General features: G+C 41.2%; 1 protein-coding gene and 1 long non-coding RNA gene across 2 annotated transcripts; both read left to right on the top strand.

Annotated features, from left to right (window-relative positions):
* Positions 1-4913: 4913 nt before the first annotated feature.
* On the top strand, positions 4914-10238 carry LOC110014201 (uncharacterized). Its single transcript, XM_078938922.1, has 10 exons — positions 4914-5367; positions 5457-5534; positions 5608-5691; positions 5921-6425; positions 6526-6850; positions 6930-7731; positions 7849-8055; positions 8146-8474; positions 8554-9059; positions 9137-10238. The coding sequence occupies exons 1-10, from the start codon at positions 4914-4916 to the stop codon at positions 9873-9875; spliced, it is 4029 nt and encodes a 1342-aa protein (XP_078795048.1). The 3' UTR covers positions 9876-10238.
* Positions 10239-20510: 10272 nt separating this feature from the next.
* Positions 20511-27810, top strand: LOC105356638 (uncharacterized). The gene is made up of 2 exons (XR_013651927.1): positions 20511-20749; positions 20831-27810. It is a non-coding gene; the product is annotated as an uncharacterized LOC105356638 (long non-coding RNA).

Below are 27810 nucleotides of genomic sequence, written 5' to 3'. Positions count from 1 at the left end.
CTCATTACCTATGTCCGTAGTTGTGCTGAGTAAAAAGAGACTGACCAGCAAATCTTTCTGATGTCCATTTTCCCTGATGGTAATTTTGCATGCATCTTTTTACCTGAGGTTATACACTCCTTGTGAGCAAAAAGTTAGACTCATCAAGAGGGATCAACGAGTTGCCATTGTGTTTTTGCGGAACCCACTGAATACTATTCTTGGACATCAACATCTGAAAGCCACTAAAAAATGGGATACCTCAAGAAGATTTTAGTGATAAACAAGTAAAAGACTGCAGATTTCTTGCAGCTGTATAGTCCTTAGTAAGCAGATAGCAATGGTGATTGTTTAAAAACCACGTGATGTGTTTGATGAATGGTTTAATTTTAAGGTGTGTATTAGTTACACTAGTCAACAACTGTAGATAATGGAGAATGAGGGCGTCGATCCCCCTACCTCTCACATGCTAAGCGGGCGCTCTACCATTTGAGCTAATTCCCCTTCCGTTAGATGTTTTTACTGTGCCAAGCTTTAATTTCAAGAGGGATCAACGAATTGCCATTGTGTTTTTGCGGAACCCACTGAATACTATTTTTGGACATCAACATCTGAAAGCCACTTAAAAATGGGATACCTCAAGAAGATCTTAGTGATAAACAAGTAAAAGACTGCAGATTTCTTGTAGCTGAATAGTGCTTAGTAAGCACTTAGCAATGGTGATTGTTTAAAAACCATGTAATGTGTTTTATGAATGGTTTAATTTTAAGGTGTACATTAGTAACACTAGTCAACAACTGAAGATAATGGAGAATGAGGGCGTCAATCCCCCTACCTCTCACATGCTAAGCGAGCGCTCTACCATTTGAGCTAATTCCCCTTCCGTTAGATGTTTTTACTGTGCCAAGCTTTAATTTCACTTTGTGAAATGAATTGACAAATTTTCCTAACGTGGTTGCATATCCAAACACTGTCTTTATAGTTTTTCTCTGCAAAATCTCAACATGTTCCAATGGTGGACAACTATAAGATACTATTTTGGTTTCCACAGTTTACAAGCTAATGCTAGAATGGTTGGCAAGGCCCTATTTACAAAGGTAAAATAAAAACCTGGGGCTTCTACATGAATCAAAAAATTTAAAAGGTGACTCATTACCTATGCACGTAGTTGTGCTGAATGAAAAGAGACTGACCAGCAAATCTTTCTGATGTCCATTTTCCCTGATGGTAATTTTGCATGCATCTTTTTACCTGAGGTTATACACTCCTTGTGAGCAAAAACTTACACTCATCAAGAGGGATCAACGAGTTGCCATTGTGTTTTTGCGGAACCCACTGAATACTATTCTTGGACATCAACATCTGAAAGCCACTAAAAAATGGGATACGTCAAGAAGATTTTAGTGATAAACAAGTAAAAGACTGCAGATTTCTTGCAGCCGTATAGTCCTTAGTAAGCAGATAGCAATGGTGATTGTTTAAAAACCACATGATGTGCTTGATGAATGGTTTAATTTTAAGGTGTGCATTAGTTACACTAGTCAACAACTGAAGATAATGGAGAATGAGGGCATCGATCCCCCTACCTCTCACATGCGAAGCGAGCGCTCTACCATTTGAGCTAATTCCCCTTCCGTTAGATGTTTTTACTGTGCCAAGCTTTAATTTCACTTTGTGTAATGAATTGACAAATCTTCCTAACGTGGTTGCATATCCAAACACTGTCTTTATAGTTTTTCTCTGCAAAATCTCAACATGTTCCAATGGTGGACAACCATAAGATACTATTTTGGTTTCCACAGTTGACACGCTAATGCTAGAATGGTTGGCAAGGCCCTATATACAAAGGTAAAATAAAAACCTGGGGCTTCTACATGAATCAAAAAATCTAAAAGGTGACTCATTACCTATGTCCGTAGTTGTGCTGAGTAAAAAGAGACTGACCAGCAAATCTTTCTGATGTCCATTTTCCCTGATGGTAATTTTGCATGCATCTTTTTACATGAAGTTATACACTCCTTATGAGCAAAAACTTAGACCCATCAAGAGGGATCAACGAGTTGCCATTGTGTTGTTGCGGAACCCACTGAATACTATTCTTGGACATCAACATCTGAAAGCCACTAAAAAATGGGATACCTCAAGAAGATCTTAGTGATTAACAACTGAAAGACTGCAGATTTCTTGCAGCTGAATAGTGCTTAGTAAGAACTTAGCAATGGTGATTGTTTAAAAACCACGTAATGTGTTTGAATGGTTTAATTTTAAGGTGTACATTAGTTACACTAGTCAACAACTGAAGATAATGGAGAATGAGGGCATCGATCCCCCTACCTCTCACATGCTAAGCAAGCGCTCTACCATTTGAGCTAATTCCCCTTCCGTTAGATGTTTTTACTGTGCCAAGCTTTAATTTCACTTTGTGAAATGAATTGACAAATCTTCCTAACGTGGTTGCATATCCAAACACTGTCTTTATAGTTTTTCTCTGAAATCTCAACATGTTCCAATGGTGGACAATCATAGGATACTATTTTGGTTTCCACAGTTTACAAGCTAATGCTAGAATGGTTGGCAAGGCCCTATTTACAAAGGTAAAATAAAAACCTGGGGCTTCTACATGAATCAAAAAATCTAAAAGGTGACTCATTACCTATGTACGTAGTTGTGCTGAATGAAAAGAGACTGACCAGCAAATCTTTCTGATGTCCATTTTCCCTGATGGTAATTTTGCATGCATCTTTTTACCTGAGGTTATACACTCCTTGTGAGCAAAAACTTAGACTCATCAAGAGGGATCAACGAGTTGCCATTGTGTTTTTGCGGAACCCACTGAATACTATTCTTGGACATCAACATCTGAAAGCCACTAAAAAATGGGATACGTCAAGAAGATCTTAGTGATAAACAAGTAAAAGACTGCAGATTTCTTGCAGCTGTATAGTCCTTAGTAAGCAGATAGCAATGGTGATTGTTTAAAAACCACGTGATGTGCTTGATGAATGGTTTAATTTTAAGGTGTGCATTAGTTACACTAGTCAACAACTGAAGATAATGGAGAATGAGGGCGTCGATCCCCCTACCTCTCACTTGCGCCTGCTGGAGCGCAGATTTTGAGCCAAAGTTGATCTAAGTTAGTTCAAAGTTAGTACATCCCTGCCTCACTACAGCCAATCACGTAAGGTAAATCCAAAGTAAGTTCACACTACAGCCAATGACGTTCCTCTCTAGCTCATACTTGACCAATCATCCGTGCGCGTTAGCTTGCTTTGAGCGGCTGTGAGCGGATGTTTAAATAGCCGTGCTCCAAGTAGTGATTCGTCACTTTTACTGTTCCCTCCTGTGGGTTGTTCGTTTATAGCTGGCATTTTTCTTGGATTTAATCTGCGACCTTTTGTTCGACCACGTTTTTGTGCTCTTGTTCATGCTTGATCGCTCATCGACCGCTCAGACAGATCAACCGCCATTTTCACGTCTTCGAGTTCGTAACAACACAGGTAAACTGGTTTCATTCTTTATTTATTTATTGATTGTCCACCTTCGGTATGATTATGATAGTCTGTAGTTTTTTTATTTAATCCGCGACCTTTTGTTCCATCCCGTTTCTGTGCTTGTGTTTACGTTTGATCGGCCAGCGGCCGCCATCTTTTCACGTCTTCGTAATAACAGGTAAAGCGGTTTGCTAGCGATCAGACATTGATTGTTCACCTTCGATACGTATTTGTTAGAAAAGGGGAAATATCGATAGTCGGCAGTCCCTTTTTCCCCCCATTACGTTAAACTTTTAATTGTGATCGATGCTGCACAAACAAATCAAATGATGCTACAGATCTGATCAGATACGTTAAACATCGCCATAATCATTTATATTGCTTTGAAAGTGTAAATCCTCCAATATGGTTTAAGGGGGATGTTTTTCTAACAACAACAGTTATAACAACGCTCATAATAAAGTAATAAAATGTGTGGAGATGTCAGTTAACTCTGGATGAATGAGTTGTAAATATTCGGTGAAACTGTAGTTTCAAAAGTACAGTGAGCAGCCATCAAGAGTTTTAGCCCTTACTGTAGGAGAACTGGACTGAAGGACCCCCCTCCCTCGCTGGCTCCAAGAAGCCAAAATACCATATGGAGAAAAAACCTGTTACTCAGTCATTCTATTGGTCAGATAACAATTCTGTCTCTGATACCTCTTTATTGGCATCTCCTTATTATTCTAATTTGTTCATGTTTTTTATGGACTGACAGTGTCTGGCTCTTTCTCTCCAACATAGCGGCGTTCATCTCACCCAGAAAATGGGGACTGTATTAACGTTGTTTGGTTGGTTTTCTATTGAGGGTGGGGTCGAGGTTTCTCCTGGGGAAGGGGGTCCCCCACACACACTCACTCACTCACTCACTCACTCACTCACTCACTCACTCACTCACTGTCTGTCTGTCTGTCTGTCTGCCATGGGTTATGGCAGTGTTTATTACCCCATGATTATTGTTTACATATAGCTTGTTAAATTATTGTCACACCCTTAAAATGCAAATTGTTAATGGCTATATTTTCATTGCAGAAAATGTATGCTTATCCTGTTTTCCGTCGCCAATCTGCAACATCAACCCGTCTCCTTCTGGCACCTTCAGCCGAGGCAAAGCGCCTTGAAAATGTGGAGACTGGACGTGCGAAACCAAAGGCGGAGGTGCTTAAAGAGGCCCGGACGTTTGTCAGCACAAACGGAGGTGACCCCAGTGACCAGTTTTTGGTATTGGCTCACTGCAGACTACAGTTTGGTAAATACCAAGGCCAACGATTTAGATGGCTCCTGGAAAACTCTCTGGGCTATGCTGTGTATTTAATGCTTAGCATCTCTGACGAGGCAGCACATACATCACCGTTGTCAGAAAACAAGCAACTCTTCCTTCAGTACACTTCTCAAATTAGAGAGATGGGAGAAGAAGGTGAAAAGTACAAGAGAAAGCAGGAAATGCAAGCAGAAGCCCGAGCAACTGGAGACCAGGGCTACTTGATGGTTGAGTTTGGCGACTTCCAGGGCCGGTCCATGAAGGAGGTTTATGAGGACGGGAGCAAGGAAGCCCAAGCCCTTATCAAGTATCTGGTGACAGCACATGCCAGGCCCAACACCAACATGGCAATTTTCAAGGCATACGTCATAAAAAGACGGGCATCATCTCGTGCTACTGCCCCTCCTGCTGCACCTTCGCTTGCCACTGCAACTCCATCCTTCAGTGCAACTACACCCACCCGTGCCACTACCCCTTCTGCCACCCAGATCCGAACCGGCATCCAGCAGACTGCTGCTGTGAAGGCACTCTTAGGACTTGGCAAAAATATCCCTACTTCCCAGCTCGTCAAAAAACTCACATCACCAGCTAAGCACCGTGAGTATACATGCATATTTATTTGTTCTCAGAGCAATTCCACATGCATTTAACAATATGGTAAAAGTGTCCAATTGCTCTTTTTTAAGATCCTGTACTGCCTCCTCCAAGAGGAGGAGGAGAACCTCCAGCCAAAAATTTGGCCCAAAGGCAGCTTTTTACTGCTGGTAATTAAGCTCTATTTTACATAAGTTTGTCTTTATGTGTTTCTTAGAGTAATATGTTTATACTTTCTTCTAGACACTTCCATTCCTCCTGCTAAGGAGGCTGATGACGAGGAGCTGCTTCTTGCTGCAGCACAATGTGAAGCACAGCTAAGTGCAGGTGTGTTATATTAACCAGACAGTAACCTTAGGAGACTGTTTTTTTTAATCAAAGACACTTTTAGAAGCATTATAAAAAAGCATTTTTTTGCTTGCAAAAAAGCCTAATTTTGAGCCTCATTTCTTTAATCTTTACCATTTGATCCTCTTTCTGTTCTCCACTGTCATTTGTGTCATTTATGCTATAGCAGCTGGAAGAGTCATTCTTCTGTTTGTTCCTGTTCCCTCAGAGGCCTGTCCTGGTCCCTCTCCATCTGTGGCAGCAGCAAAGTCAGCGCTGGAGCTTCCAGTCCACTGGAAAGAACAACTGCCACGCTTCCAGCACGAGTGGATTGCAAAGACGCTTTTCAAAGCCAACCCACGAACCGGCAAGGCAGAACTTGTGTCGCAGCTAAAGCTTTGGTGGCATCCTCCCCAGCCCGCTCTGGTTCACACTCAGCCTCCCGTCTCACCAGACCTCTTCTTCTGCCGGCCCCTGTTCCTGTGGATGCCACAAAAAATGTGGTCATTTCTTTTTGTCTGCGGTCGTCCACAATGTGGTCAGCACAGACTTACGGCGGCTGGAATTTACAGGACTGTTCGTAAAGTCCTGGACATTGATGGGTGGTATGACCTCGCCACGGAGTATCTGGAATGTAAACGCTGCAAGAGAAAATACCCATCCTGGTCAGAGGACATTTTGGGGCAGATGGACATGGGTCATCGCAGCCATTTCCCAGCTCTGCTGACATACAGGTGGGACATATTGACGCATGTTCATAATGAGCTGACTTTGTGTTTTCATTTTTGCCTAACCTAAGGTTTGCATGCCTATCCTATGCTGTTGTTTCCTTAGGTACTCATGTGACAAGCGGGTGCTGAGAATGATGAGGGAGAGGACACTGGGCAACAGCGTGACACAACTTTATAAAAAGTTACTGGAACAGCACAGTGAGGCATGGACACAGCGCGTCCTACAGTACCTCACAGTGTGTGAACCGTTCACAAGGGCCTCTCTTCAGCGACCAGTGTTTGCTGAGCCCCCCCCCATGCCGGCCTTGCCTAAGCCTAAGTGGCTGTTAGCTGTTTATGCAAGGGATGTTCTGGGGCGGATCAACGAAGTGAAGGCCAAAATCACATCTGTGTTTGGATGTGTTTTGAAGATGGACTCCACAAAAAAGGTACTTTTTCAAAACTTTTTTAAACAGATATTAATATGCTTACATAAATAATAAACAGTTTTTACTTTTTTGTCAATAGGTCACAAAGAAGCTTGCGGGGGCTGCTTCAGGAACAGCTGCCTGGTGCACAAATGTCGGCAATGAACATGGCCAGGTTCTGGTCTCTGTTCTGACAGCCGCTGAAGGACATGGACTGGACGCCATGGCGGCTGGCCTGATGAGGCGCTACAGGGAGGCAGGAGAGGCACCCCCAAAAGTGATGTACGTGGACAGAGACTGCTGCAGCAGACACGGCCGGTCTCTGGTGAAGACCCTGTTTTCAGAGTGGGATGAGCTTGAGGTGCGCCTGGACATCTGGCATTTCATGCGGCGATTCGCTGCAGGTGTCACGACAGAGGCTCATCCGCTCTACGGGATCTTCATGGCACGTCTGTCTGCGTGCATTTTTGAGTGGGATCCAGAAGATGTGGCTGCTCTTCGCTGCGCCAAGGAGGCTGAGCTGGCAGCAAAGAAAAGTGGCCATGTTTCCAGAAGGACGGTCAGTGCTCAGATTAGTCGCAGGGAGTTGGCACTCCACTGTCGGAGGAGGACCAGGGGAGTGGAGGAGACTGCAGCATTATTAGGAGCACTCATCCATCAGTTCGACAGTGCAGATGGGAAGGACACCCTTGGAGTTCCACTGTTGGACCACGAACGCATCCAACAGATTTGGAAGGAACAGCAAAACCACCTGCTGTGCATCCAAGACCCCGAGAACTTCCCACTCTACATGAAGACGGGCACACTAAAGAAAGGCGGCGTGGAGCTGTCTTGCTACAGGTGTGCCCGTGGGTCGACCTCCTTGGAGTCCTTCCACCTCCACCTGAACCGTTTTATACCAGGTAATGTGCACTGAACATCTGGGTTCCTAACCTTTCTGTAAACATTTCTAACATTTGCTTTCATGTGGTTCACATCTTGTAAACAGAGACTTATCAAACCCTGTTTGTTTCACTCAGGAACCAGTGCCAGTGACGCGCATTTCCAGGCATATCTCCTTGAGGGCTTGATGCGCTGGAATGATGACCGGATGGAGGATGCTGTCAAAGGAAATTCCTCCTTCCGGTTATTCGAAACTTCAATGAGAGAGGCTGTGGACCAACTCAGCCAAGCAGTGCTAGGGAAGCCCTGGGATGAGCGTTATCGCCCTCCTGGAGCATATACGGGTAAGAAATATATACATTTGTTATTTTGCGATTTATCTATTTATCCTAATGTCACGACAGCGTTTATAGCTTTTCTTTTTATTGTTGTAGGTGAATTGCTGGGAATAGAATACCTGTACAGCCAGACTGGCAAAACATTTACTGCCATGCTTCAGACCCCTGAAGAGGAGGACAGGCTGCTGGAGGGAATCGATGACCAGGACTTCCAAGACGAGGGGTTTGGGGAAGACAACATGGAGGACATCACTGTTCCAGTGTTGGATGACCCCCCTCTTGATGTCGTTGCCAGCCCCTTATCTTCACCTCAGCCTCAACTCTCAGTATCACCAGGTGGACCTGAATCTTCTGCTCATCGTCTTTCCTCTGTGGTGGTGTCACAGCCAACTGAGAGTGAAAGCAGCCCTTCAGACGAGGCAGAGGTGAGACGTTTTAAAGGACCATCCTTTCATTTTAGTCTCATCTGGTTCAGCATTTCTAACATTCATTTGCATTTATTAGTCTGCTGTTGTAGGACCCGACGGCATAGCTGGGTGGGACAAAGTCCAGGATCTGGCCTCTTACTTAGTGGGACTCCGTGAGGCTCCTTACCTCACTGACCCACAAGTTACAGAGGCCATTCGACTATGGACAGCTCTCCTGGACGTGGACAAAAAGCGGGTCAACTACCAGCCTCGACACCAGCCTCAGCTTTCACACGGCCGCTTTAAGGCACCTAAACGCTCCGGGGTGACACCAGGAGTGGAAAGCGTGAAAAGGTGTCTCATTGGACATCCTGGGGGTCCAGCTCAGTGGCCAAGCACCAGCCGCTTGGTTGAGGCTATTTGCATTAAGCTTAGCCGTTTGCACAAGACGCCCACCAAGAAGGCTGGAGTTAGCACCCCAAGGTGGTCCAAAATCCTCACGGATTACCACCATATCCGGGATTTAGTGCTGAGCAGTCGCAGGCTGATGGAGGAAACAATGATCCAGCTGTTTGAGCTCAATCAGAGGACACTCATTCAGTGGTGAGCACAGCGCCTTATTTTATTCTATTTCAATGACTTTTTCAAAACATTATCATAATACCGTTGATTCATTTCAGGTTTCAGCGGCGGGAGAAAAACCAAGAAAGGAGTGTCCTCGCCCAGGGATTGACACCCCCCGAGCCAGTTGCTGTAGCTGCAAGCGACCTTCCTGCTCCAAGGCAAAAAATGGATGAGGCACCATCCACATCTGGGCCCAAATTCAAATTCATTCTTCCTCTAAATAGAGCAGGACAGGCTCCTATTCTGAGACCAGGTCGCAGGCCTGCTGCTGCTACTGCTACTGCTACTGCTTCTTCCTCTTCCTCTGCTGCTACTGACAGTATGATGTGCCCCATCACACCTGCCACCAGTGTAACTGCTTTTATTCCACCTGTGTCAGCACCTGGATTATTGTTGGGGACCATAATTCCTTTCCCAGTTATGGCTGTGCCCACTGCTTATCGATTTCCTGGAGCAACAACAAGCAGTGCAGGCTTCGTTCCACCTGCGACTGCCCCAGCTGTCCCTACTGTCCCTGTGTCACGCTCCACACAGAAGAACAGGCAAAGACGGGCCTTGGAGGAAGAAAGCGGCATCCACAAAAGAAAATACATACGAGGAGTGAACTATAATACGTGTAGCAAATGTGGACAGCCCAAAACAAAAGAATACGGGCATAGTCGCTACAAAAATGCCACATTTTGCTCGCGGGCGTCAAATGGACGATCATTGGATGACTGGTTGGCAGAACAGCGCCAACAGCACAAAGGCAGATCACCACCTCCTCCTCCTCCTCCTCCTCCTCCTCTTTCATAGGTACTCTTCAGTAATACTATCGTAATGTAGATAGTAAATTATTGTTGTATGTACATTCTTTAGTTATTTTAAATTTTATTTTTTATTATTTTTTAGTTATTTTCTAATATTTACTTTTTGTCAATGTGATTCATGTTAGTTTTCTGTGTCTTCATTTTAATAAAACATTTTACATTTGAAGTATCATTTGTCTGGTCAATTAAAGCTACAAATAAGCTTTCACATTCCCAGAATTTGTCCCCTCCACACCCCACTCAAGAAAAAAAGAAGAAAAGATTTTTTTTTAAAATCTGTTATGTTTAATAATGTAAACATCTCAAAGTCTTTTTTTTTGTGGAAAATAATACAATTCGAAAGCTGTAAATAGGTTTTGTGACACGTCACAGACAACTTGTGTAAACAAAGTAATAAAATACATAAATAATATGTAATTATCATATGTATTATACAGTTATAGATAAATATACAGCCGCAAAAAGGTCCTGCACACAAGTGTCAACACAAAGAAACATTCATTTATTGTCAAAATAAGCAAGTTAACATGCTTTTTTGCATTAATATCCATGGCATGATAGTTATTATCGATAAATAACTTGTGAAAACTGCACAAGACATGAGCTTGCATATTTATCAATGAAGAAAGATTCATGATAACGTGACTGAGCGTCTGACCATTCGCGTTTTACGTTTCAAATACGTCATCCGAAAGACGGCGACGAACAGCGTCCTTGGATACCTGAGCGGACGGACAGACCTTCGGTTCGAGTCCAGCTTTGGGAGAGAGTCTCGTTTCACATATTACTGAAAACAATCCACAATATGTAGACGTATATCCAGAGTCTTTCAGCGTGAAAACCGCGCCGCAGATTTCCGGTTTGCGTGTGCTTTTGCCTCGTGCGCGAGCGGGAAGATCAGCCCCCCGCCTTTGCGCAGCGAGCGCTCTACCATTTGAGCTAATTCCCCTTCCATTAGATGTTTTTACTGTGCCAAGCTTTAATTTCACTTTGTGTAATGAATTGACAAATCTTCCTAACATGGTTGCATATCCAAACACTGTCTTTATAGTTTTTCTCTGCAAAATCTCAACATGTTCCAATGGTGGACAACCATAAGATACTATTTTGGTTTCCACAGTTGACACGCTAATGCTAGAATGGTTGGCAAGGCCCTATTTACAAAGGTAAAATAAAAACCTGGGGCTTCTACATGAATCAAAGAATTTAAAAGGTGACTCATTACCTATGTACGTAGTTGTGCTGAATGAAAAGAGACTGACCAGCAAATCTTTCTGATGTCCATTTTCCCTGATGGTAATTTTGCATGCATCTTTTTACCTGAGGCTATACACTCCTTGTGAGCAAAAACTTACACTCATCAAGAGGGATCAACGAGTTGCCATTGTGTTTTTGCGGAACCCACTGAATACTATTCTTGGACATCAACATCTGAAAGCCACTAAAAAATGGGATACGTCAAGAAGATTTTAGTGATAAACAAGTAAAAGATTGCAGATTTCTTGCAGCCGTATAGTCCTTAGTAAGCAGATAGCAATGGTGATTGTTTAAAAACCACGTGATGTGCTTGATGAATGGTTTAATTTTAAGGTGTGCATTAGTTACACTAGTCAACAACTGAAGATAATGGAGAATGAGGGCATCGATCCCCCTACCTCTCACATGCGAAGCGAGCGCTCTACCATTTGAGCTAATTCCCCTTCCGTTAGATGTTTTTACTGTGCCAAGCTTTAATTTCACTTTGTGTAATGAATTGACAAATCTTCCTAACGTGGTTGCATATCCAAACACTGTCTTTATAGTTTTTCTCTGCAAAATCTCAACATGTTCCAATGGTGGACAACCATAAGATACTATTTTGGTTTCCACAGTTGACACGCTAATGCTAGAATGGTTGGCAAGGCCCTATATACAAAGGTAAAATAAAAACCTGGGGCTTCTACATGAATCAAAAAATCTAAAAGGTGACTCATTACCTATGTCCGTAGTTGTGCTGAGTAAAAAGAGACTGACCAGCAAATCTTTCTGATGTCCATTTTCCCTGATGGTAATTTTGCATGCATCTTTTTACATGAAGTTATACACTCCTTATGAGCAAAAACTTAGACCCATCAAGAGGGATCAACGAGTTGCCATTGTGTTGTTGCGGAACCCACTGAATACTATTTTTGGACATCAACATCTGAAAGCCACTAAAAAATGGGATACCTCAAGAAGATCTTAGTGATTAACAACTGAAAGACTGCAGATTTCTTGCAGCTGAATAGTGCTTAGTAAGCACTTAGCAATGGTGATTAAAACCATGTAATGTGTTTTATGAATGGTTTAATTTTAAGGTGTACATTAGTAACACTAGTCAACAACTGAAGATAATGGAGAATGAGGGCATCGATCCCCCTACCTCTCACATGCTAAGCAAGCGCTCTACCATTTGAGCTAATTCCCCTTCCGTTAGATGTTTTTACTGTGCCAAGCTTTAATTTCACTTTGTGAAATGAATTGACAAATCTTCCTAACGTGGTTGCATATCCAAACACTGTCTTTATAGTTTTTCTCTGAAATCTCAACATGTTCCAATGGTGGACAATCATAGGATACTATTTTGGTTTCCACAGTTTACAAGCTAATGCTAGAATGGTTGGCAAGGCCCTATTTACAAAGGTAAAATAAAAACCTGGGGCTTCTACATGAATCAAAAAATCTAAAAGGTGACTCATTACCTATGTCCGTAGTTGTGCTGAGTAAAAAGAGACTGACCAGCAAATCTTTCTGATGTCCATTTTCCCTGATGGTAATTTTGCATGCATCTTTTTACCTGAGGTTATACACTCCTTGTGAGCAAAAACTTACACTCATCAAGAGGGATCAACGAGTTGCCATTGTGTTTTTGTGGAACCCACTGAATACTATTCTTGGACATCAACATCTGAAAGCCACTAAAAAATGGGATACGTCAAGAAGATCTTAGTGATAAACAAGTAAAAGACTGCAGATTTCTTGCAGCTGTATAGTCCTTAGTAAGCAGATAGCAATGGTGATTGTTTAAAAACCACGTGATGTGCTTGATGAATGGTTTAATTTTAAGGTGTGCATTAGTTACACTAGTCAACAACTGAAGATAATGGAGAATGAGGGCGTCGATCCCCCTACCTCTCACATGCTAAGCGAGCGCTCTACCATTTGAGCTAATTCCCCTTCCATTAGATGTTTTTACTGTGCCAAGCTTTAATTTCACTTTGTGTAATGAATTGACAAATCTTCCTAACATGGTTGCATATCCAAACACTGTCTTTATAGTTTTTCTCTGCAAAATCTCAACATGTTCCAATGGTGGACAACCATAAGATACTATTTTGGTTTCCACAGTTGACACGCTAATGCTAGAATGGTTGGCAAGGCCCTATTTACAAAGGTAAAATAAAAACCTGGGGCTTCTACATGAATCAAAGAATTTAAAAGGTGACTCATTACCTATGTACGTAGTTGTGCTGAATGAAAAGAGACTGACCAGCAAATCTTTCTGATGTCCATTTTCCCTGATGGTAATTTTGCATGCATCTTTTTACCTGAGGTTATATACTCCTTTGTGAGCAAAAACTTAGACTCATCAAGAGGGATCAACGAGTTGCCATTGTGTTTTTGCGGAACCCACTGAATACTATTCTTGGACATCAACATCTGAAAGCCACTAAAAAATGGGATACCTCAAGAAGATCTTACTGATTAACAAATGAAAGACTGCAGAGCACTTGCAGCTGTATAGTCCTTAGTAAGCACTTAGCAATGGTGATTGTTTAAAAACGAAGTAATGTGTTTGGTGAAAGGTTTAATTTTAAGGTGTACATTAGCAACACTAGTCAACAACTGAAGTTATTTGGAGAATGAGGGTGTCGATCCCCCTACCTCTCACATGCGAAGCGAGCGCTCTACCATTTGAGCTTATTCCCCTTCCGTTAGATGTTTTTACTGTGCCAAGCTTTAATTTCACTTTGTGTAATGAATTGACAAATCTTCCTAACGTGGTTGCATATCCAAACACTGTCTTTATAGTTTTTCTCTGCAGAATCTCAACATGTTCCAATGGTGGACAACCATAAGATACTATTTTGGTTTCCACAGTTGACACGCTAATGCTAGAATGGTTGGCAAGGCCCTATATACAAAGGTAAAATTAAAACCTGGGGCTTCTACATGAATCAAAAAATCTAAAAGGTGACTCATTACCTATGTCCGTAGTTGTGCTGAGTAAAAAGAGACTGACCAGCAAATCTTTCTGATGTCCATTTTCCCTGATGGTAATTTTGCATGCATCTTTTTACCTGAGGTTATACACTCCTCGTGAGCACAAACTTAGACCCATCAAGAGGGATCAACGAGTTGCCATTGTGTTGTTGCGGAACCCACTGAATACTATTTTTGGACATCAACATCTGAAAGCCACTAAAAAATGGGATACCTCAAGAAGATCTTAGTGATTAACAACTGAAAGACTGCAGATTTCTTGCAGCTGAATAGTGCTTAGTAAGCACTTAGCAATGGTGATTGTTTAAAAACCACATAATGTGTTTGATGAATGGTTTAATTTTAAGGTGTACATTAGTTACACTAGTCAACAACTGAAGATAATGGAGAATGAGAGCATCGATCCCCCTACCTCTCACATGCTAAGCGAGCGCTCTACCATTTGAGCTAATTCCCCTTCTGTTAGATGTTTTTACTGTGCCAAGCTTTAATTTCACTTTGTGAAATGAATTGACAAATCTTCCTAACGTGGTTGCATATCCAAACACTGTCTTTATAGTTTTTCTCTGCAAAATCTCAACATGTTCCAATGGTGGACAACCATAAGATACTATTTTGGTTTCCACAGTTGACACGCTAATGCTAGAATGGTTGGCAAGGCCCTATTTACAAAGGTAAAATAAAAACCTGGGGCTTCTACATGAATCAAAGAATTTAAAAGGTGACTCATTACCTATGTACGTAGTTGTGCTGAATGAAAAGAGACTGACCAGCAAATCTTTCTGATGTCCATTTTCCCTGATGGTAATTTTGCATGCATCTTTTTACCTGAGGCTATACACTCCTTGTGAGCAAAAACTTACACTCATCAAGAGGGATCAACGAGTTGCCATTGTGTTTTTGCGGAACCCACTGAATACTATTCTTGGACATCAACATCTGAAAGCCACTAAAAAATGGGATACGTCAAGAAGATTTTAGTGATAAACAAGTAAAAGATTGCAGATTTCTTGCAGCCGTATAGTCCTTAGTAAGCAGATAGCAATGGTGATTGTTTAAAAACCACGTGATGTGCTTGATGAATGGTTTAATTTTAAGGTGTGCATTAGTTACACTAGTCAACAACTGAAGATAATGGAGAATGAGGGCATCGATCCCCCTACCTCTCACATGCGAAGCGAGCGCTCTACCATTTGAGCTAATTCCCCTTCCGTTAGATGTTTTTACTGTGCCAAGCTTTAATTTCACTTTGTGTAATGAATTGACAAATCTTCCTAACGTGGTTGCATATCCAAACACTGTCTTTATAGTTTTTCTCTGCAAAATCTCAACATGTTCCAATGGTGGACAACCATAAGATACTATTTTGGTTTCCACAGTTGACACGCTAATGCTAGAATGGTTGGCAAGGCCCTATATACAAAGGTAAAATAAAAACCTGGGGCTTCTACATGAATCAAAAAATCTAAAAGGTGACTCATTACCTATGTCCGTAGTTGTGCTGAGTAAAAAGAGACTGACCAGCAAATCTTTCTGATGTCCATTTTCCCTGATGGTAATTTTGCATGCATCTTTTTACCTGAGGCTATACACTCCTTGTGAGCAAAAACTTACACTCATCAAGAGGGATCAACGAGTTGCCATTGTGTTTTTGCGGAACCCACTGAATACTATTCTTGGACATCAACATCTGAAAGCCACTAAAAAATGGGATACGTCAAGAAGATTTTAGTGATAAACAAGTAAAAGATTGCAGATTTCTTGCAGCCGTATAGTCCTTAGTAAGCAGATAGCAATGGTGATTGTTTAAAAACCACGTGATGTGCTTGATGAATGGTTTAATTTTAAGGTGTGCATTAGTTACACTAGTCAACAACTGAAGATAATGGAGAATGAGGGCATCGATCCCCCTACCTCTCACATGCGAAGCGAGCGCTCTACCATTTGAGCTAATTCCCCTTCCGTTAGATGTTTTTACTGTGCCAAGCTTTAATTTCACTTTGTGTAATGAATTGACAAATCTTCCTAACGTGGTTGCATATCCAAACACTGTCTTTATAGTTTTTCTCTGCAAAATCTCAACATGTTCCAATGGTGGACAACCATAAGATACTATTTTGGTTTCCACAGTTGACACGCTAATGCTAGAATGGTTGGCAAGGCCCTATATACAAAGGTAAAATAAAAACCTGGGGCTTCTACATGAATCAAAAAATCTAAAAGGTGACTCATTACCTATGTCCGTAGTTGTGCTGAGTAAAAAGAGACTGACCAGCAAATCTTTCTGATGTCCATTTTCCCTGATGGTAATTTTGCATGCATCTTTTTACATGAAGTTATACACTCCTTATGAGCAAAAACTTAGACCCATCAAGAGGGATCAACGAGTTGCCATTGTGTTGTTGCGGAACCCACTGAATACTATTTTTGGACATCAACATCTGAAAGCCACTAAAAAATGGGATACCTCAAGAAGATCTTAGTGATTAACAACTGAAAGACTGCAGATTTCTTGCAGCTGAATAGTGCTTAGTAAGCACTTAGCAATGGTGATTAAAACCATGTAATGTGTTTTATGAATGGTTTAATTTTAAGGTGTACATTAGTTACACTAGTCAACAACTGAAGATAATGGAGAATGAGGGCATCGATCCCCCTACCTCTCACATGCTAAGCAAGCGCTCTACCATTTGAGCTAATTCCCCTTCCGTTAGATGTTTTTACTGTGCCAAGCTTTAATTTCACTTTGTGAAATGAATTGACAAATCTTCCTAACGTGGTTGCATATCCAAACACTGTCTTTATAGTTTTTCTCTGAAATCTCAACATGTTCCAATGGTGGACAATCATAGGATACTATTTTGGTTTCCACAGTTTACAAGCTAATGCTAGAATGGTTGGCAAGGCCCTATTTACAAAGGTAAAATAAAAACCTGGGGCTTCTACATGAATCAAAAAATCTAAAAGGTGACTCATTACCTATGTCCGTAGTTGTGCTGAGTAAAAAGAGACTGACCAGCAAATCTTTCTGATGTCCATTTTCCCTGATGGTAATTTTGCATGCATCTTTTTACCTGAGGTTATACACTCCTTGTGAGCAAAAACTTACACTCATCAAGAGGGATCAACGAGTTGCCATTGTGTTTTTGTGGAACCCACTGAATACTATTCTTGGACATCAACATCTGAAAGCCACTAAAAAATGGGATACGTCAAGAAGATCTTAGTGATAAACAAGTAAAAGACTGCAGATTTCTTGCAGCTGTATAGTCCTTAGTAAGCAGATAGCAATGGTGATTGTTTAAAAACCACGTGATGTGCTTGATGAATGGTTTAATTTTAAGGTGTGCATTAGTTACACTAGTCAACAACTGAAGATAATGGAGAATGAGGGCGTCGATCCCCCTACCTCTCACATGCTAAGCGAGCGCTCTACCAGTTGAGCTAATTCCCCTTCCATTAGATGTTTTTACTGTGCCAAGCTTTAATTTCACTTTGTGTAATGAATTGACAAATCTTCCTAACATGGTTGCATATCCAAACACTGTCTTTATAGTTTTTCTCTGCAAAATCTCAACATGTTCCAATGGTGGACAACCATAAGATACTATTTTGGTTTCCACAGTTGACACGCTAATGCTAGAATGGTTGGCAAGGCCCTATTTACAAAGGTAAAATAAAAACCTGGGGCTTCTACATGAATCAAAGAATTTAAAAGGTGACTCATTACCTATGTACGTAGTTGTGCTGAATGAAAAGAGACTGACCAGCAAATCTTTCTGATGTCCATTTTCCCTGATGGTAATTTTGCATGCATCTTTTTACCTGAGGTTATATACTCCTTTGTGAGCAAAAACTTAGACTCATCAAGAGGGATCAACGAGTTGCCATTGTGTTTTTGCGGAACCCACTGAATACTATTCTTGGACATCAACATCTGAAAGCCACTAAAAAATGGGATACCTCAAGAAGATCTTACTGATTAACAAATGAAAGACTGCAGAGCACTTGCAGCTGTATAGTCCTTAGTAAGCACTTAGCAATGGTGATTGTTTAAAAACGAAGTAATGTGTTTGGTGAAAGGTTTAATTTTAAGGTGTACATTAGCAACACTAGTCAACAACTGAAGTTATTTGGAGAATGAGGGTGTCGATCCCCCTACCTCTCACATGCGAAGCGAGCGCTCTACCATTTGAGCTTATTCCCCTTCCGTTAGATGTTTTTACTGTGCCAAGCTTTAATTTCACTTTGTGTAATGAATTGACAAATCTTCCTAACGTGGTTGCATATCCAAACACTGTCTTTATAGTTTTTCTCTGCAGAATCTCAACATGTTCCAATGGTGGACAACCATAAGATACTATTTTGGTTTCCACAGTTGACACGCTAATGCTAGAATGGTTGGCAAGGCCCTATATACAAAGGTAAAATTAAAACCTGGGGCTTCTACATGAATCAAAAAATCTAAAAGGTGACTCATTACCTATGTCCGTAGTTGTGCTGAGTAAAAAGAGACTGACCAGCAAATCTTTCTGATGTCCATTTTCCCTGATGGTAATTTTGCATGCATCTTTTTACCTGAGGTTATACACTCCTCGTGAGCACAAACTTAGACCCATCAAGAGGGATCAACGAGTTGCCATTGTGTTGTTGCGGAACCCACTGAATACTATTTTTGGACATCAACATCTGAAAGCCACTAAAAAATGGGATACCTCAAGAAGATCTTAGTGATTAACAACTGAAAGACTGCAGATTTCTTGCAGCTGAATAGTGCTTAGTAAGCACTTAGCAATGGTGATTGTTTAAAAACCACATAATGTGTTTGATGAATGGTTTAATTTTAAGGTGTACATTAGTTACACTAGTCAACAACTGAAGATAATGGAGAATGAGAGCATCGATCCCCCTACCTCTCACATGCTAAGCGAGCGCTCTACCATTTGAGCTAATTCCCCTTCTGTTAGATGTTTTTACTGTGCCAAGCTTTAATTTCACTTTGTGAAATGAATTGACAAATCTTCCTAACGTGGTTGCATATCCAAACACTGTCTTTATAGTTTTTCTCTGCAAAATCTCAACATGTTCCAATGGTGGACAACCATAAGATACTATTTTGGTTTCCACAGTTTACAAGCTAATGCTAGAATGGTTGGCAAGGCCCTATTTACAAAGGTAAAATAAAAACCTGGGGCTTCTACATGAATCAAAAAATTTAAAAAGTGACTCATTACCTATGTACGTAGTTGTGCTGAATGAAAAAAGACTGACCAGCAAATCTTTCTGATGTCCATTTTCCCTGATGGTAATTTTGCATGCATCTTTTTACCTGAGGTTATACACTCCTTGTGAGCAAAAACTTAGACCCATCAAGAGGGATCAACGAGTTGCCATTGTGTTTTTGCGGAACCCACTGAATACTATTCTTGGACATCAACATCTGAAAGCCACTAAAAAATGGGATACCTCAAGAAGATTTTTAGTAATTAACAACTGAAAGACTGCAGATTTCTTGCAGATGGATAGTCCTTATTAAGCAGATAGCAATGGTGATTGTTTAAAAACCATGTAATGTGTTTGATGAATGGTTTAATTTTGAAGGTGTGCATTAGTTACACTAGTCAACAACTGAAGATAATGGAGAATGAGGGCGTCGATCCCCCTACCTCTCACATGCTAAGCAAGCGCTCTACCATTTGAGCTAATTCCCCTTCCGTTAGATGTTTTTACTGTGCCAAGCTTTAATTTCACTTTGTGTAATGAATTGACAAATCTTCCTAACATGGTTGCATATCCAAACACTGTCTTTATAGTTTTTCTCTGCAAAATCTCAACATGTTCCAATGGTGGACAACTATAAGATACTATTTTGGTTTCCACAGTTGACACGCTAATGCTAGAATGGTTGGCAAGGCCCTATTTACAAAGGTAAAATAAAAACCTGGGGCTTCTACATGAATCAAAAAATCTAAAAGGTGACTCATTACCTATGTCCGTAGTTGTGCTGAGTAAAAAGAGACTGACCAGCAAATCTTTCTGATGTCCATTTTCCCTGATGGTAATTTTGCATGCATCTTTTTACATGAGGTTATACACTCCTTATGAGCAAAAACTTAGACCCATCAAGAGGGATCAACGAGTTGCCATTGTGTTGTTGCGGAACCCACTGAATACTATTTTTGGACATCAACATCTGAAAGCCACTAAAAAATGGGATACCTCAAGAAGATCTTAGTGATTAACAACTGAAAGACTGCAGATTTCTTGCAGCTGAATAGTGCTTAGTAAGCACTTAGCAATGGTGATTGTTTAAAAACCACGTAATGTGTTTGATGAATGGTTTAATTTTAAGGTGTATGTAGCTGTCACAAAATAAGTTTTCATTTTGTAAATGTCTTTTATGTTTAATTTTTTGTGACTCATTGCTGACCCCTTGTGGTGAACTGAAAATTGATTGTGCATGCGCTGTCCATGCGTTTGGTCATAAAAAGTCTGATGGGCAGCATTAGCGTTATAAGAAAGAAGCAGAGAACAAGCTGGAAGAAGACGGAACAGAGCATGGTGCAAAGACTTTCAAATGGAAAAGCAACTCCTTAAAATTTGATCAGAGGGCACACGGTAATATTGTTTCATTTTATTGTAATTTTGTATATCTTTATGTATAAGTGTAATCTGAAAGTGTAATTTGTTTTTCTTTAGTTTTTCACGGTGATTCGTTTGGTTACGTGAAAAATAAACAACCAAAAGATCAGCAGTCGGAGCGTGGCTTTTTCCTGATCATATTGAAAAACTTGAGGAGCAGCTACAGTGAAAAACGTGACCTGTCGGTGCCACGAGAGAAGCTAGCGGGAGTCGTCCTTGGTGCCATTGGAAAAGGCCTGCAGCAGCTAGAGCTGAAGAAGAGCACAGCCACATCAATGGAGTCGAAAATGGACTGAACTTCTCAGCACAGTGCATTTTATGCCTAACAGGTCAGACTGTATCATTAGAGTCGGTTAGAAAAAGAAGAAGACAAAAAAAAAAAGGAAAAAAAAAAAGACTAATGTTACTGATGTTCTAAGTTACTTGTTATTAGTGTGTTACTTGATGCCTTTTGAATTTTGTTATTGTTGAACATTTAAAGATAGTGATTTGTTAATCCTGTTCTGATAATGACTACTGAAACTTGTGAATTAGAGGCAATAATGAATGCGTTACAGTCTGAAAAGACTCAACTGGAAGAAAAGTTAAACAGTGTTTACCTTGATGAGTCAGAAAAGGAACAAATTGAGGTACGCATAGGAGAGATTTGTGCAGACCTGGAAATACACAAAATTGAAATACAACCAGGTTCTCATGCTGACCCGCAAGTTAGACGTTCTGAAAGAGAGAAACGTTTGACTGAAAGGATGTTTGAGTTGAAGAAAGATGAGTTGATTAAGAGAGAGAAAAGCTTTTTGTCAACTTACATGCAGTTCAAGGCAGAAGTTCAGTTGACAAGATCTAAACTTAAAGTGCAATGCTCCAAATCAGAGCTAGTTGAGAGAATTCGTTCGATTGAACAGTCTGAATGTGATGTCAAACATCATTATGAGTCAATACGTGTTATAACTGCACCGCCTCAAGATGTTAGGAGGAAAATGGACAGTTGTACATCAGTCTCTGCTGAACTCATTCTACTGTTGAAAAGGCGTTATGCAGACGTAGACAAGGAGTTTGACGCTGAAGCAGTAAAAGAATCACTTCAGAAGTTACTCCAAAGGCAGGATGCGAAGTCAATATATGGCTCAACGGTATCAAGAGCAGAAAAGAGTCAGCATGATTTAAGTTCTCAAAGCAGTCATGTAACAGCAAAAAGGGCAGAAGCTGCTGCACGCTTAGCAGCAAAAAGGGCTGAAGTTAATCGAGAAATTGAAATTTCCGCGCAGAGACGGGAGATTGTTGTTCAACAAGAAAGGCTAAAAATGTTGGAAATTCACCGAGATCTTGATGCAATTGAAGCAGAATATAATGTGTATGTCGAAGAGGAAACAAAGGCAAATGCTGAAATAAGAGACATTGAGGTAAAAGCCACTTCACTAAGTCAGCCGTTGGAACAGTGGCACAGTTCCTTGCAACCTCAAGTTCATCTGAGTGCAGCTCCACTTTCTTTTCCAGCCACAAGAAATGTTCAGGATTCCGAGAAAGTTGCAGTTCCCCAAACTAGTGACATTCAGATCCCAGGTAAAGATAGTGAGGTGTCCCTAGTTGAGGCACTGAAAGAATCCCTGACAATGACAAGACTTCCAGCTCCAGAACCGTTTGTGTTTAGTGGAGATCCTCTCAAGTTTGTAGAGTGGAGAACATGTTTCAAGGCTCTTATAGAAAGTGGTTGTGTAAGTTCAGCACATAGACTGTTCTATTTGAAAAAATACATAAGTGGAGAAGCTCTTAGTGTGTTGGAGGGAACGTTCTATCGCAGTGACGAGGAAGCCTACGTTCAGGCTTGGGGGGCCTTGAATAAGCGATATGGCCATCCTTTTGTAATTCAGAGAGCATTCAGAGGAAAATTAAGCAGCTGGCCAAAGATTGGGTCAAAAGAGTCGCTTAGATTGAGAGAGTTCAGTGATTTTCTCATTTCATGTAAGAATGCAATGCCCTATGTGCAAGGTCTCAAGATTTTGGATGACTGTGAGGAAAATCAAAAAATACTCCTGAAACTTCCTGACTGGGTGACTGCTCGATGGAATAGACATGTGACTAAAACGTTGGATGAGGAAAAGGAATATCCTGGATTTGTTGAGTTTGCAGAATTTGTGGCAAAAGAAGCGCAAATAGCATGCAATCCAGTCTCGTCTTTGTTAGCATTAAAAGGACTTGAGAACCCAATCAAGGAGCAAAAACGCATTAAGGCAAGTGCCTTGAATACAACAAAGACAATCAAAAACTCGAGGACCTGTGGTGCAGTGCAGAGTAACAAATCATATCCTGACACCTTTCCAGCTCGGAACAAAAGTCGGATTGAATGTATTTGCTGTAAGGAAAGTCACTTTATCTACAAATGTGAAAAATTCGCAGCAATGTCCCTTCAAGAAAAGAGAAAGTTTGTTATTGAAAACAATATGTGTTTTGGCTGCCTCAGAGTTGGACACATTTCAAGGAACTGCCGCCAGAAAGCTAACTGTAATATCTGCAGGAAAAACCATCCCACTCCACTTCATGAAGATCATCCTAAAGTGGACAAATGTGAGACGCAGTTGGCAGAGGAAAATGCATCAGCAGTGTCTAACAATGTGAAAGTGGACCACAGTGATCACACGTCAATGATTGTTCCTGTCTGGCTGTCATGCACAAAAGGTAATGAACAGGAGACCTTGGTTTACGCTTTGCTAGACACACAGAGCAGCAATACATTCATTGACAAAGAAATTTCGGACAAGCTCAAAGCAGACTCTGAACCTGTGAAGTTAAAGCTTACAACAATGACAGACAAAGGTTCAATCATGCCAAGTTTTCGAGTAAGTGGATTGAAAGTAAGAGGGTACTACTCACAAGAGTACATAGAACTACCCCCTGCATATACTCGTGAGTACATTCCGCTTGAACAAAACAGTGTACCCACTTGTAAAACAGCAGAAGCATGGCCTCACTTGCACAGCATTGCAAAAGAAATACCCAATCTGTTGGATTGTCCTGCAGCACTTCTGATTGGTTATGATTGTGCAAGAGCTCTAAAACCAAGAAAAGTAATCCCAGGCAACGACCATGACCCCTATGCAGTGAAAACAGACTTAGGATGGAGTATAGTGGGATCCATGAAGCCATGGACAAGTGCTATGGATGTAACTGGAACATGCCATCGTAATAACGTGAAAGAGCTGCCATCCATCACACCTTCTTCAGTCATTAAAGTGTTGGAAACAGATTTTATGGACACAAATCCTTCAGAAGAAAACATATCTCAGGAAGACTTCCAGTTTCTGCAGTTCCTGAATGAAAACATTCACTACAACAGCGAAGACCATTTGGAAATGCCTCTACCTTTCAAAGAGCGCCCTCAACTTCCAAACAATAAACAGCTTGCAAAACTGCGTTTGAAACAACTAAAAGGAAAGATGCAAAGAAATCCAAAATACAAAGAAGACTATGTGAGATTCATGGCCAGTGTGTTTGAGGATGGTGATGCAGAAGAAGCAGACAGCACATCTCAGGATGGTAACACATGGTATATTCCTCACCACGGAGTTTATCATCCAAGAAAACCAGAGAAAATCAGAGTTGTGTTTGACTGTGCTGCTAAAAGTGAAGGCACCTCTCTAAATGATCATTTGCTGACTGGCCCAGACCTAACTAATACTCTCATAGGAGTTCTTTGCAGGTTCCGCCAACACCAAGTTGCAATCAGTTGTGATGTGGAGAAGATGTTTCATCGTTTTCATGTTTGCCCCAAAGACAGAGACTTCCTAAGATTTATATGGTGGCAGGATGGAAATATTGATAGTGAACCCAAAGACTATCGCATGCGAGTTCATATTTTTGGAGCGTCATCTTCGCCAGGATGTGTAAACTATGGCCTGAAGTTTCTTGCTCAAGAACACGAGAAGGAATACCCCGAAGCAGCCAGCTTCATTCACAAAAACTTCTATGTGGATGACGGTCTCATCAGTCTTGATTCAATCCAAAGGGCAAAACAGCTAGTCAGTGAAGCACAAGAAATTTGCGAAAAGGGAAAGTTGCGCTTGCACAAATTCATTTGCAACAAGAAAGAGGTCCTGGATGCCATACCAGTGTCTGAGCGTGCTTGTAATGACAAAGACGTAAGTCTGAACTACTCTGAACTTCCAATGCAAAGTGTACTCGGAGTCAAATGGAATGTGGAAACAGATACATTTTCATTCAGTGTCAATCTCAAAGAAAAGCAAAACACACGGAGAGGAATCCTGTCAACTGTCGCAAGCGTGTATGATCCACTAGGATTTCTTTCTCCCTTCATACTAACTGGAAAGCAAGTTCTTCAAGAAATGTGCAAATGTGGAGTTGGATGGGATGAACCCCTCCCACCTGCATTGGAGACCAAATGGAAAGCATGGCTTGGGGATCTGGAAAACCTTCCAAAGGTGCAAATAAAAAGATGTCTCATCCCTGAAAACATTGGTGCAATCCAGAAAATAGAGTTGCATCATTTCTCAGATGCCAGCAGTAGCGGCTACGGGCAGTGTTCATATTTAAGGGTTGTGTCAAGGGACAAAGTACACTGTGCCCTGGTTATGGCAAAGGCAAGAGTAGCACCCACAAGAGTAGTGACTATACCACGTCTGGAACTGACAGCTGCTGCAGTCTCTGCAGGAGTAAGTAATCTTCTCCGAACAGAGCTTGAGCTGAAAATAGACGAAGAATTTTTCTGGACAGATTCCCAGGTGGTACTAGGGTACATAAAAAATGAAGCGCGTCGCTTTCATGTTTTTGTTGCCAACCGAGTGCAGAAAATCAGAAACCTCACAGACCCAAACCAGTGGTTTTACATTGAGACAGACCAAAATCCAGCAGATCATGCATCTAGAGGACTCAAGGTGGCAGAGCTGACTGAATCAAACTGGATCACTGGGCCTAGTTTTCTATGGGAAAGAAAGTTTGTCACGAAACAGCATTCTCCAGAGCTTTTAGTAGGCGATCCTGAGGTAAAAGTTCTAAAAACACAAGCACAGCAGAGGGACAGTTTTCTCGAGAGGTTCTTTAGATTCTCTGACTGGGATACGGTGCTAAATGTTGTTGCAAGGATCAAAAGACTTGTAAAGAGAGACAAAGCAGGACCAGTTAGTGTTGAAGAGAGACAAGAAGCCTCATTGGTGCTCATCAGAGTTGCACAAAGAGAAGCTTTTGAACAGGAATGGAAGCAGTTTAGTCAAAATACAGAAAAACTACCCAAAACACATAAGTTGTACCAACTTGATCCCATTTTCGATAATGGTGTACTTAGGGTAGGAGGCAGGCTAAGAAAATCTACTGCATCATTTGAGCTGAAACACCCTGTGATTCTTCCCAAGGAAGGCCTTGTAACTCGGCTAATTCTAGATTGATGTCACAAGAAAACTCAACATCAGGGCAGAGGCCAGACACTTAATGCACTAAGAGCCAATGGCTATTGGATTGTGAGTGCCAGCAAGGTTGTGGCAAAGTTCATTAAAGGGTGTGTGACATGTAGGAAGCTAAGAGGGTCAACAGCAGAGCAACGTATGGCTGACTTGCCAGTAGATCGAGTGGAGCCCTCACCCCCTTTCACATACACTGGGCTAGACTGTTTTGGTCCCTTTGTTACCAGACAAGGAAGAAAGGAAAATAAGCGTTATGGTCTTTTGTTTACCTGTTTGAGTTCAAGGGCCATTCACATTGAGATGTTGGAAGATCTTTCTACAGACTCATTCATAAATGGGTTGAGATGTTTTATTGCCATCAGAGGAGCAGTACGTCAGATCAGATCAGATCAAGGTACAAATTTTGTCGGAGCTAAAAACGAGTTTCAAAAGTGTCTTTCAGAACTTGACAAGGACAGGATTGCTAGGTATTTAGCCAAAACCCAGTGTGACTTCCAAATGAACATTCCCAACGCTAGTCATAGAGGGGGAGTTTGGGAGCGACAGATCAGAACGGTAAAGAGCGTGATGAGTTCTGTTCTTGCACAAGTCGCCGGACGATTAGATGACGCGTCTTTAAGAACCATGTTTTACGAGGCTATGTCAATCGTAAATAACCGTCCACTCACTATTGAGACAATCAACGATCCAATGAGTGTTGAGCCTTTAACGCCTAACCATTTACTCACGATGAAAACAGCAGTTCCACTCCCACCTCCAGGTAGATTTGTCAGAGAAGATTTGTATGCTAGAAAAAGATGGCGCAGAGTTCAGTATCTGACAGAGCATTTCTGGCACAGGTGGCGCAAAGAGTATCTAACCACCATAAGCTTAAGACAGCAGTGGCACATGCCTAAAAGAAATGTGAAGGTTGGAGATGTTGTGCTACTCAAAGAAGACAACATGCCTAGAAATGAGTGGAAACTGGGGAGGGTAACTGAAGCAAACAAAGACGATGATGGTTTAGTGCGAAAGGTTAAGATTAAAATGGGTCAGAGAGATTTGGGAGAAAAGGGTGAACGCTTGAAGCAAGTGTCTTTTCTTGAACGCCCAGTTCAAAAACTTGTAGTTTTAGTTCAACATGAGTAAGATGTTAAAAATGAAGGTTGACAGTTTAAGGTTCTTCATATTGTTATTTTTGAAAATTACAAGATTTTACATGTGTACATACAAATCTTATGTAATTTTGGTGGCAGTGTAGCTGTCACAAAATAAGTTTTCATTTTGTAAATGTTCTTTATGTTCAATTTTTTGTGACTCATTGCTGACCCCTTGTGGTGAACTGAAAATTGATTGTGCATGCGCTGTCCATCCGTTTGGTCATAAAAAGTCTGATGGGCAGCATTAGCGTTATAAGCAAGAAGCAGAGAACAAGCTGGAAGAAGACGGAACAGAGCATGGTGCAAAGACTTTCAAATGGAAAAGCAACTCCTTAAAATTTGATCAGAGGGCACACGGTAATATTGTTTCATTTTATTGTAATTTTGTATATCTTTATGTATAAGTGTAATCTGAAAGTGTAATTTGTTTTTCTTTAGTTTTTCACGGTGATTCGTTTGGTTACGTGAAAAATAAACAACCAAAAGATCA

Source organism: Oryzias latipes, chromosome 20, assembly GCF_053564925.1.
Source record: "Oryzias latipes strain Hd-rR chromosome 20, Olatipes_Hd-rR_3.1".
NCBI classification, from domain to species: domain Eukaryota; kingdom Metazoa; phylum Chordata; class Actinopteri; order Beloniformes; family Adrianichthyidae; genus Oryzias; species Oryzias latipes.
The sequence above is the reverse complement of the archived record's forward strand: the minus strand, read 5'-3'. Positions and strand labels throughout refer to the sequence as shown.